This window comes from Medicago sativa, chromosome 8, assembly GCF_051527215.1.
Source record: "Medicago sativa cultivar Bolivia chromosome 8, Bolivia_mono, whole genome shotgun sequence".
NCBI classification, from domain to species: Eukaryota; Viridiplantae; Streptophyta; class Magnoliopsida; order Fabales; family Fabaceae; genus Medicago; species Medicago sativa.
The window spans coordinates 84,667,275-84,678,389 of record NC_140756.1 but is presented as its reverse complement, the minus strand read 5'-3'; the positions used below and the strand labels follow the sequence as shown (position 1 = coordinate 84,678,389).

Genomic DNA, 11,115 nt, shown 5'->3' with positions numbered 1-11,115 from the left:
CTTTCTTTTGGCCAAAACACAATCTAATTTATATACTGGTTTTGTGCCATCTTTATCTTAATTCCCAAAATGAAGGGTCCAAAGTTTATCATATACCGAGATGCAGGATCCAAACTTGGTGTAGAAACATTTCACATACCAGACATTTCAATATTTGACAAAACCTCCACAAAAAGTGCCATTAACATTTAACATTAGGCACCATATATTAGAACAAATATTTATGTGAGTAATCCACATTGAACTTGAAGCAACCTTGAGAGGGGGCGGGGTACAAGTTTACATTTAGAAGGCTACAGAAAGAGACAATTTTAATGACAAATAAATTGAACTTGATTATCAAAGTTGCCATACAAATCAATACCTACACTGACAAGCTGAGAAAAGAACCAACTCATTTTGAGGCTTCCAAATATCAAATAAAGCAACATTATACAAAACTTAACATTGGCATTTATTTTTACCAAACTATCTTGAAGATATGTTCTTGTTTAGCAAGATAAGTTCATGTTCATCTGGGTCAATGACTTCCTCCCAAAACTCGTTTATATCGCTAATCTCTCAGTCTCATAACATGCATACAAAATTCTATACAATTTTTACATACGAATAGAGCTGATTGAAAACCATCTATGATTGTATCCCTCTTCATTTATAAGCAATATAGTCACTTTCAAAACAAAGGCTTTGAAATGCCAATACTCATTAAAAAATGGATTTTGACTAAAAATTAAATGCAAGATAACAAATCACAAAATCAAAAGACAAGAGAATCAAATTCCACAATAACTAAAAAGTGTTGACAGGGACTCGTAGAACCCAAGTGCAATGTACTCTAGATCCAAGTAAATGATGCCACGTGGCTAATACCAAAGACACACAAAACATTAATTTATCATCATCCATCATTTTCAGAATCTTATCTTGTTGCATATTTTTTTTTTTGTTCACAAAATAATATATAATGCTTTATTTTTGCAAGCAATCATTTTTCTGGTTCTCTATTTATTAATCATTTTTAAATTATCTAAGATCAATAATTGATTTCCATATTTTGGCCGAATGACAATAGGACCCAGTTTTTAATTATTGTTTGCTAGAACTAGAATCATAAAAGACAGTTAAGTAACATTGAATATAATTTATTATCTTATGATACAATAAAACATTCTCCAGGTGAGATTCTTTATGGTTAAACAATTTTTTTTTCTTTCCAGAGAGGGTATGGCTAAACAAGTAACTAGAATTTTCTTTTGGCTTCATGTGTCTTGGATTTTACCAACTCTAATTTCTACTTTCTGAACAAGGTCCATTTTTGCTGCCAAGACAATGAACCTCATACCCGGCTACCTTGAACAACCAAATATATAGTGACCGGTAAATGTACAGGAGCAATGCAAAAGACTCAGAAAAGTTGGAACATAGAAATGTACCACTTAGGAGAAACTACAAGGAGACCTGGTGAGCTTCCGTAAAACCCCTCTCTTTTTTCCCTGTAAAGAAAATCGGAGGAAAAGGATAAAGAAATTATAAAGACCATGATCAAACAATATAAAATATATCAACAATGAGTGTCGAGATCATACTTATTCAACTGATCTTTTGAGTGTTGAGATCATACTTATTCAACTGATCTTTGACTGGCAGGATTGTGAATCAGAGAAACTGTTCGTCACAGAATGATAAACATCAAATTCAGTGGTAGTAGACATCTCAGAAGTTCCTGTCCTGGTTCTCATAGCAGTACCGACATTGACCTCACTTAATTGAACTCCAGATGTGCTTGACTACAATGTCAAACTAAATATTAGACAAACAAGTCAACCAATGATGAGTTGATTCAAATTATTGAACTACCAGTAGCAAGATTTTGATTTTGCATACTAGATTGATGAGAAGATTGATGCTCTACATGTTTTTCTTTTTGGGCCATGCTAACATGAGCCCTAAGGACACATGTTAAGGATTCCCCAAATAGCAAGTATTTATTGAGAAAAAATAATTTTCAATTTTTTTGAGAAATAATTTGCACAATTTCCAATATATAATTTCTATTTTTGGTAATACATAATTTTTTTTATTGGTAATAAAAAAAATTCCTAAAGTCTATGGAGTGAATTAATCAAAGTTATTCCTCTGGCCCCCTTTGATGAGATAATACCTTGTTTTTCATGGGATAAGAAGATCCATTAATAATACAAATCTAAAATTTTAAAACAAGCTTGGAGAAACTACACATAAAAGGAAAATGGTAATGAAGGAGTTAATGCATTCAATAATCCATACATTATTAGAGAGTCCTTTAATCTGGACAATGATAATTGTTATATCATCTGTTCGATTCACAAGTTCCGACCACAGTTTATATGACTCTTCAGCAATAGCCGCACATGCATCACGAGGATCTGTATATCTTGCTGCCTACAGAATCAAATAAAACACATATTCATCAAGATAAGAAGGGGAGTCCTGCCAGAGTTAAAATTCTACACAGTAATGCAGCAGGGAAGTAAACATCGAAATCAGTGTCAACAGTATTGCAACGGGTTAGGGATGACCAGCAGCAAGCAGGGCAAGTTTTTACATTTCTCTACTGAACAAGTAACTTCCAATTAAACGAATTGGCAATTGGCATTTTTTTATCATATGCTATTTAGAATTAAGATTCACATGATTCCAAAAGTTAATACAAATGATAAATGGATAGACCTAATTAACAGATGGAATTTGGATAAACTTACGTCACACCCATATGATTGTGACAAACAATTTTTCTTGTGCTCTCTTATTTCAAATATATTTGCACAACTACCTGGTAAATGAACCATAGTTATGCTAAACAAGGAACCTAACCTATGTTTGTATATTACCCCATGGGGATATATATATATATATATATATATATATATATATATATATATATCAATTATAAAGTAAAATTGGAATGGTATTTAGCTTGGTGTAGAGCTCTTCTATAGAAAAGACTTTACAGTTATTTGCAATACCGAATAACCATAAACCATTAACATAATTGCACACAGAAAACATCAGTTTTATCCTGATTTTCAAGTCAAAGTCTTCAATTGCAACTTGCATACCATTGATAGATGATACGATTTCTAATAAGTAGATAATAGGTTTAGCAAACATTACAGAAAAAAAATTCAACCTAAGATGATATTATCTAAATGCTCAGCATAATTGCAGTCCAAAACCATAATTGTGGCCAAAATGTAAAGATTTTTCTTCATAACCACACCACAGCCATAATTTGGCAGCATCAGACACCTTTGTCCACAGTCATTCACAATATCAACTATGAGTCTATGACTGCAATCACAATTTAAAACTGAGAGCTAGAAAAAAAAAACTAAGAGAGGTTTCATATCATACCATATCAACAACAGTTTGGCTTGACAAGAATTCAAATATGCCATCACTAGCAACAATAAAGAAGAGATGATTAGGTGTAAGCTGAACTATTGACACCTCTGGAGTTGCAACCACACCAATTGTCTCCGCCAATCTATCCCCTAAACTCCTTGTAAATGCAGTTCCAGGAAACATCCCATTTGGGAACCACAATCTCGGAGGATCACCATCCCAACTCTCTTCGTTACCCCAGTGTTGGATATTTGGATCCTTAATCCCTTCCACTTGATCAACACTCAACACCCTTGCTCCACAAAGTTTCACTCTCTCGTATTCATCTCTCCGAAATGGTGTCTGATCGGAGGACAAGTCCTCCGCAATAATCCGATCCCCACCCTTAACAGCTATCACAGCTCTTGAATCACCGACATTAGCAACATAAAGGGTGTCTCCAACAACAAGCACTGTAATAGCCGTTGTACCACTCATAGAATCATCAATGTCACTAGTATGCAATTCGTGATTTGTTGCCGAGAACGCAGAATCGTAAGCTCGAACAGGATCCTTCACCAATTCAGGGTCGTTAGATAACTTCTCTACCAACCTATCTCTAACAAAGTTTGAACATTGACTACCAAATTGACCATGCCCATCAAAAACACCAAAGAAATGGATATTCGGGTTACCTTGAATTTCCGTCCTAATGCAAAAACTATCTTGGTTTTGCTTATCCAGCGAATCAGGGTAGTAACCTCGCAGTGTGAGAAAGGTATACTCCAAAACAAAATTGTGTGAAGGAACAGAAACATTTTTCAATACTCTTTGAGCATGTATGTTCTTCCTATGGCTATGATGATAACCAAGTTTTCTAGAGCCGCCATCCGAAGATTTCACACAGCAACATTTACCATGAACACAACCCATGTTTCAAACAGGTGATATGCTATGCTATACTATACTATAATGTTGTTACAAACAAGACATGAAACTGAAAGCATTGAAAAAAAACAAAACTTTACAGGAAGTAGTAACTCCTTTGCATTGTAACTCCAAAGTCGAGCCTTCTGAAATTTTGGGGATCATGTACAAACCCTAGTTACAAAATTAGTAACTTTGAGCTGAGAATTTTCAAATTTGACAACAACAAACAAATGGGGTTTTGTTCAATTGAGCAAAGACCAAAAAAAGAGTCAAATTTGAGGTCAATAGGTAGAAAAAACAAGAACCCTAGAGCAACAAAATAGGTAGAAAAAAGGGTAGAAACTGTTTGATTTTGGGGTGACTTTGAGAAAAAGGTGCAAGTGGGTTTCACACAAGAAAATGCAATGAAGGTTCTAGGAAAGAGACAAAAAAGGTAGTACCTTTCGTGGGGTGCAGTGCACCTTCAGAGAAGAGAAACAGAGGAACATGAAGGAAAACCCTAATGAAGAAGGAAGAGTCAAAAGACGAGTTGACGTGAAGAATTTTGGAATGAGAGAGACAGAAGAAGTGGAAGATTTCAGATTCTTTTGTGTGTTGTTGCATTTTTGCATTAGTCCATTTCTTTTTCCACAAACAAAACCAACCTGTCTTCTTTTTTCTTTTTCTTCTTTTTATAAGTATTATAGTTTATCTTTGTCAAAAAAAAAAAGTATTATAGTTTATCAATTGGATTTTTTTATAGCTATTGGCTATTTTATTTTATTTTATTTTATTATTTTAGGGGGTTATTGGCTAATATTATCAGGGCCGTTCCAACGAATTTGGAGGCTCAGTGCCGGAAGTAAAATGAGGCTCATTCATACAATGTGTTTTGGAAAGGGGAAAACGCTAATTTTTTTTTTGAAACTGCATATATTTCAAGTGCCAAGCACCAGGAGTGCACTAAATGGCAAACTGTTACAACAGATAAAATAAGGTGCCCAGCCTACTATACCAAAGCAAACAGCGGCAAAGGACACAGCAGAAAAAAAGGCCAGCAACAGGAAAGAAACCAAAAAGCCATACACCAAAAGAAAAATAAACAAAATCCCTCCCAAAATACCGAAACAGCAACAGCAAAGCATGCTACAACAGCATAGGAACTGGTATGTTAGTGGGGGGTACTAGGCTGTAAATATTTTTTGGAGGCCCATACCTTGGGGAGGCCTGGTGCTATAGCGCTGCTTGCACCCCCCAGGGTCCGGCCCTGAATATTATAATATGTGATTTTATTCTATCAAAAGATATAGAGTGTACTCGTGTATGATTTTCGTCTTCTAATTCATTTTTAAATAATTTTAATTAATTTTAAGGCTTAAATAGGTCTTTCGTCCCTGCAAATATAGGTCATTTGAATTTTCGTCCATGAAGTTACTAATCAGATGTAATTAGGACCATTTTTCAAATGATTAATATTTGCAGTGGCAGATTGGAAGGATTGGTAATTTTAGGGACGAAAATTCAAATGGCCTATATTTGCAAGGACGAAAGACCTATTTAAGCCTAATTTTAAGCTTATTTTTCAAAAACTAATTTTAATCTTATGAAGTGTTTGTTTCAAGTCTAAGAAACACATTCTTACAAATACTAAAGAGAAGTTAGTTGTGTGGAAAGACATGTTTTTATTTTGATGAAGTTCATTATCCTTGGTATGTTGGTGTATTCATTTCTTATCTATCGGTGGTCTTTGAACCTCTTAAAGTAGATTGACACTTGGATTAGAAACTTTATTTGTAATGAAGATATTCATATTAAAAAGATGTGAATGGTTTCCGGGTCTAAGTTGTGTGCTCGCTCCTTTTGATAGTGGCGATTCAAATATCTTTTTGTTCGTAATATCAATGTCTCTTTGAATTTTAATTTTATCTAGTCTTTTTTTCGAGAAATGAGATATGGGCTATTCTTTGCAGAAGCACGTTCTTGCGTCAGAATAAGCATTTCATTTATTATGTTCAATATTCTATTTGGTCCAATATCAAATTTTATTTTGAAGAGGTTCCGAGCAATGATCGAAATATCTCCTTTTAGTCAAACAATTAGCCTGGTAGTACTCTTGTTGAAGCTTCGAGCATTTCGTCTTTTGTGCACTTTAATACCAAAGTTTCTAATATCATTGAGAATGGTATTTAGAAAATTCCTCGATTCATCAATGATCATGCACCTTTGTTACATGACGAGATTCTTAATGGTGTCCTCCCTGTTAATGATATGTTAGATGTCCTAGTTTGGAAACAATCCAAAGACGGGTTTTTAACAGCAAAAGAGGCATATCAACATATTTTCCCTATGGGTCCACCTCTCTTTTGGGCTACAAAAATTTGGTTCAAATTCATCAACATCTCTTGTTTGTAAGTTGGAGGATGATTCATGATAAGATACCCACATATGGTAATATTATAAATTGATGATGTATTATTGTTCTGTTTGAGTTTTATGTCTTTGCGACTACGAAACCACAAATCACTTGTTATTCTCTTGCTCGTTGCTCGATCTTTTTGGCTTTGGATAGAAGTTGAATTTCAGGTTGAACTAGATTATTCTTCTCATTCAACTTTTATTTATAATTTAGTGTTGTCTGAGCAATGGTAGCAACTAGATTGCATATCTTTTGCTAGTGGCAGTTATCCATACTCTTCCCAACATTTGGATAGCCTGGAATGGTATTAATTTTAGTAATGTCGAAATATTTGTTCCTTCGGCTATTGCCAAAATTAATACATTTCTATTTCCCGGTTGAAGCCAGTGCCTTTGGTCATTCTGGTCTATTGGAAAACCGCATGTGTTTCCAGGTTTAAGGCTAACATTGATGGTTTTGTACTTGATAACGTGGTAGCTTAAGATGGTATTTTCTGCAATCTTAACGACACATTCATGGGCGACTTCTATTGTAATCTCTCTAATGTTTCAGTTTTGCATGCTGAGTTATACGACATTATTCTTGCTATAGAGCAAGCGCATCCTATAGGTTGGCAACATATTTGGATTGAGAGTGACTCTCTGGCCGCGATTCTTGTTGCTAAATCCCATTCTATTATTCCTTGAGACCATAGAAACAGATGGAGTGGTTGCTTTTCTTTCAACCTGGCTCTTATGTTCTCCCACATCTTACGTGAAGGGAATGTTTACGCTGATAAGTTAGCCATCATGGGGCAGGCCTCTTCTGGGTTCTACTGGGTAGATACCTTGCCTCAAAGTATCCGACGATGACTTTTTTAGGGATCAGCGTGGTCTTCCTATTTCCGTTTCCGTTGGGGCCTTTTTCTTTTTTGGAGTTTTGGTTTGGTCCCCCCTTTATATATATATATATTTCCTCGTTTTTAATAATATTTATGAGCATTTGACATAGAATTAAGGGTACAAGGGGTGTCAACCTGGTTGAAATCTGCTATCTTTGATGTCATTATGCTTTTCGTTTACAAAAAATAAAAAATAAACATGATTGGGGTTGATAAAAGCGATTTTGTAGTGGCTTTTGCTTGGAAAATGTTTTTTTTACTCTCCAAATGTGTATACACTTTAAGAGGGATAGAGATAAAAGAGAATTATATGATACATTGATAATATTATAAAAATAGAGATAAAGAAAAAAGAAAGTATTATTAAATGTAGGAAAATTTGGCGTATCCAAATATCATTGCTATTTCTGTTTAGTCCAATGACAATGGTCAAGAACCCAAAAGAGTCCATGCTTCAATGTACCACATTTTAAAAGGTTTATTACTTTAGACACCACCAGAGTATAGAAAGCTAAAATGCCTCTTATCTATATGTATTTTGCACTTCTGGATCATTCTCAGATATATTTTTGTGACATTTTTTTACTGTCATTCTTTATCTTGACCGCCTCATTCATCGGTTCATTTTTCTCCGCACAATTATGTCTCATTTTTTTTAGAAAATGTTAATTAAGGTCTCCAGAACACTAATTAACAAAAATAAGTATATTAAAAATTTCTTAGAACTTGTGTAATTAAACATTTAAAAATGTATAAAATATTGTTCTATATATAAAACTTACTTTTTTTTTGTTTTCTTAATTAGTACCCAAACACTAGTTAACACCTTATTTTTTTCCGCTTGTGTTTATGAAAATTTAGCATTGGCCCCTCAAGGTTAAGTCAACCTGACTTGTTAACAATATCCACATAGTGCATATACAGTACAGGCGTGCTATAACATCTTCAAATTTCTCAACATAATAACTATACCAAGTGTTGACTTAAAAACACTTTCACCAAATGAAAAATGTAGCAAAAAGTGTGAAGTTGTTAATTTAAAGAGTTATGATAGAAGACACCTTTTATGAAGGTGTCTTTTATTAAGTTACTCTATGAGCATTTGCGAAAAGACACCAATTTACTTTTAGGAAGGTGTCTTTTATCAAAGTTATAACTAAAAAGTGAAAATCACACCTTAAAGTGTGACTTGATAAAAGACACCACCAAAGGGTGGCTTGTAACATAACCCTAATTTAAAAGTGTAACAATAATCTACAATGAAAGCATAAAAGACAAGAAAGGTAGCTAGTAGAGGGAAAAGTGAGTGAAAAAAACGAAACAAGATCATAAAAAAAAAAAAAGTTGAATATTAATCTCAAACAAGAACACTTTTACACCCACTAAACATCTTCAAAAAATCTTATGCGTGACAATCCTAAGTGGGCTGCACTATCATATGATCATGCCAAAACCTTTACCATGCCATTCTCAAGATTAATTCTTGTACATCACCATTCATCAAAATCAAACCAATCACATTAAGCCACGTCAGCCCACCCCTACATTTTTTTCAACTAACTCTAAAACCAATTCACTAATCTTACTTAATTTTTTTTCCCTCCACCACCACAACCACCACCTCGCCGGCATTAAACATTTCTCCGGCGAGCCGTAAAAGTTTGAAAAACAACCATATCCGCCGCGGGAAACCGATCGACAGCACGACTCCTACATTTCAGTCCAAGAGGCTCGACTGCATTCACCATCTTCTTCAACATCTCATTACTATAATTACTGCATGTCATTGATATAGACATAGTACCTGGTCGGAAAATCTGAACAACTTTCCTTAACACATGTACTATGTTGTCGTTAACAGAACCAACACATTCAAAGCTTGCATAGCTGAAACCATCTTCTGGTGTAACATGAATGGTGGAATACCAATCATCATCCATTCCATTCATTGAATATCCACAAGGATCAAATGCAAAGTCACAAATGAATGCATTTGGATTTATTTCATTGATTCCAGTAAGCTCCGTCATCTCTTTTCCGGCTGAGTCACCGGTTTTTCCATCTCCGGGTGGCCGGAAGAATTTCCGAGCTAGAATAGGGTCTAACTCTGTCATGCATATCTCCATGGTGAAGATATCACTGTCACTATGAGTGTGACTGTAATTGTGATGAGTTATTGAAGAGTGTGCAGTGAAAACATGCCATGAGTGTGAAGAGGATTTAGAGGGCATGATGGAAGCTTTTCTATGGCAAAGATTTGAAGGGATAGTGTCTTCTAAATAGGTTACTTCGTCATTGAAGCTTGTGTAAGGGAAAGGTTGTGCATTTGGGAAGATGAAGCTTCCTCTTGTGTAGCGACAAGAGCATAAAGTGAGGCCTATTTGGTTTGCATAGTGAATTAAAGGAAGAATGGATTTGAGAAGTTGGGTTGTTCCACAAGTTTTGATTATGATCTTAGTTGGATAAACAAAGAGGCTTGATTCTGATAGAACATATGCATCAAAGTAAGAGTTTCCAACTGCTGAAACCACTGTGCATTGAACAGCTTCTAACACTTGTTGTATTGATTCAAAATCAATTTTTCTTAGACCCAGTTGGAAGGTGATTGGATCATCTCCAAAGAAATGAAGTTCCAACCGTTTCTCAAATCCTTCAAAGCCAGATACAGCCATTTGGGGTGTAGAGGGTAATGAAAGTCTTGGATGTAACAGAGGAAAACAGAGGAGTTTTGTTTGGAAGCTAGCTAGAGAAGTTGAGAGAGTAATATTTGAATGAAATGTTGAGGTTGAAGTGAGAGAAAGGATTGGGGGTGAATGAGATTTATAGGTGTGTATGAATAAGAATGAGAGTATTAAGAAGAAGTGTGAGAGTGTTTAGAAAAGAGCATGCGGGTGATGGAACCAAGAATCATAATTGTAGGCATAATGAAGTGAGTAGGATTATGATATACAACATTTATTTTTGTTAAGTGTTTTTTCTTAGTGTTGCAACTTTCAATTGTTCTTTGTCTCTATTCTCCACTCACCTTCATCACTGTTTTTTTTTTAGATTTCTAGTTTTGCATATCTTTATTCTTTAGTATCCTACAAGCTAGTACAATATATAGCATTAGTGCTTTTTCCTGTCTTTTCTTTATCCATTAATAGATTTTGGATTCCATTAAAGAATTCAAAGATAGTCAATCATCACATTAAATAGTTCTCCAACTTATTTGCTCACATGATATATCAGTCACTATATTATTATTAATTCATTGGGTTTAGTTGGTTAAAGAAAAATAAATTGATAGAATGTTTTAAAATATTTGGGCTTTATGGTATGTAAAGTTAGTCCTCTTTCTGTTATTAAGAATTTTTTGGATGTAAAGTTAGTTCTCTTTCTTGTTATTTCTTTTAATACAAGATAAATTAGTCCACTTAAATTAACATTAAAAAGAATCGAACCATAGATTTTGAGGAGAAACACACTTCCAAATCCCAAGTTAATATCATCCTATGAAGCACGGATACGAACACAACACGGACACCGACACATCGACACCGTTAAT

At 34.5% G+C, this 11,115-nt stretch overlaps 2 protein-coding genes across 5 annotated transcripts; both read right to left on the bottom strand.

Moving 5' to 3' along the window:
* Nucleotides 1-1,108: 1,108 nt before the first annotated feature.
* On the bottom strand, nucleotides 1,109-4,853 carry LOC146902484 (putative protein phosphatase 2C 35). 4 transcript variants are annotated; one of them, XM_085732696.1, is made up of 5 exons: nucleotides 4,059-4,853; nucleotides 3,394-3,936; nucleotides 2,287-2,421; nucleotides 1,622-1,787; nucleotides 1,109-1,493 (listed from the first exon to the last, which is right to left on the bottom strand). In XM_085732696.1, the coding sequence occupies exons 1-4, from the start codon at nucleotides 4,179-4,181 to the stop codon at nucleotides 1,626-1,628; spliced, it is 963 nt and encodes a 320-aa protein (XP_085588822.1). In that variant the 5' UTR covers nucleotides 4,182-4,853; the 3' UTR covers nucleotides 1,109-1,493; nucleotides 1,622-1,625. The 4 variants fall into 4 exon arrangements, with proteins under 4 accessions (XP_085588822.1, XP_085588821.1, XP_085588819.1 ...); XM_085732695.1 differs by having other exon boundaries at nucleotides 1,587-1,787; nucleotides 4,059-4,630; XM_085732693.1 differs by having other exon boundaries at nucleotides 1,587-1,787; nucleotides 3,394-4,853.
* A 4,048-nt stretch (nucleotides 4,854-8,901) lies between these two features.
* On the bottom strand, nucleotides 8,902-10,624 carry LOC146902483 (S-adenosylmethionine decarboxylase proenzyme 4-like). The gene has a single exon (XM_085735610.1). The coding sequence runs from the start codon at nucleotides 10,238-10,240 to the stop codon at nucleotides 9,200-9,202; it is 1,041 nt and encodes a 346-aa protein (XP_085591736.1). The 5' UTR covers nucleotides 10,241-10,624; the 3' UTR covers nucleotides 8,902-9,199.
* Nucleotides 10,625-11,115: the final 491 nt, after the last annotated feature.

Bases quoted from the DNA above. Each gene is read 5' to 3' on its own strand.
- LOC146902484 (XM_085732693.1), bottom strand. From the start codon at position 4,296: ATGGGTTGTGTTCATGGTAAATGTTGCTGTGTGAAATCTTCGGATGGC. The intron at 2,422-3,393 runs GTATGATATGAA...TTGATTCTGTAG, and splicing joins GCCAAACTGTTGTTGATATG to GCAGCAAGATATACAGATCC. The intron at 1,788-2,286 runs GTATGGATTATT...TTGACATTGTAG, and splicing joins TTAAAGGACTCTCTAATAAT to TCAAGCACATCTGGAGTTCA.
- LOC146902483 (XM_085735610.1), bottom strand. From the start codon at position 10,240: ATGGCTGTATCTGGCTTTGAAGGATTTGAGAAACGGTTGGAACTTCAT.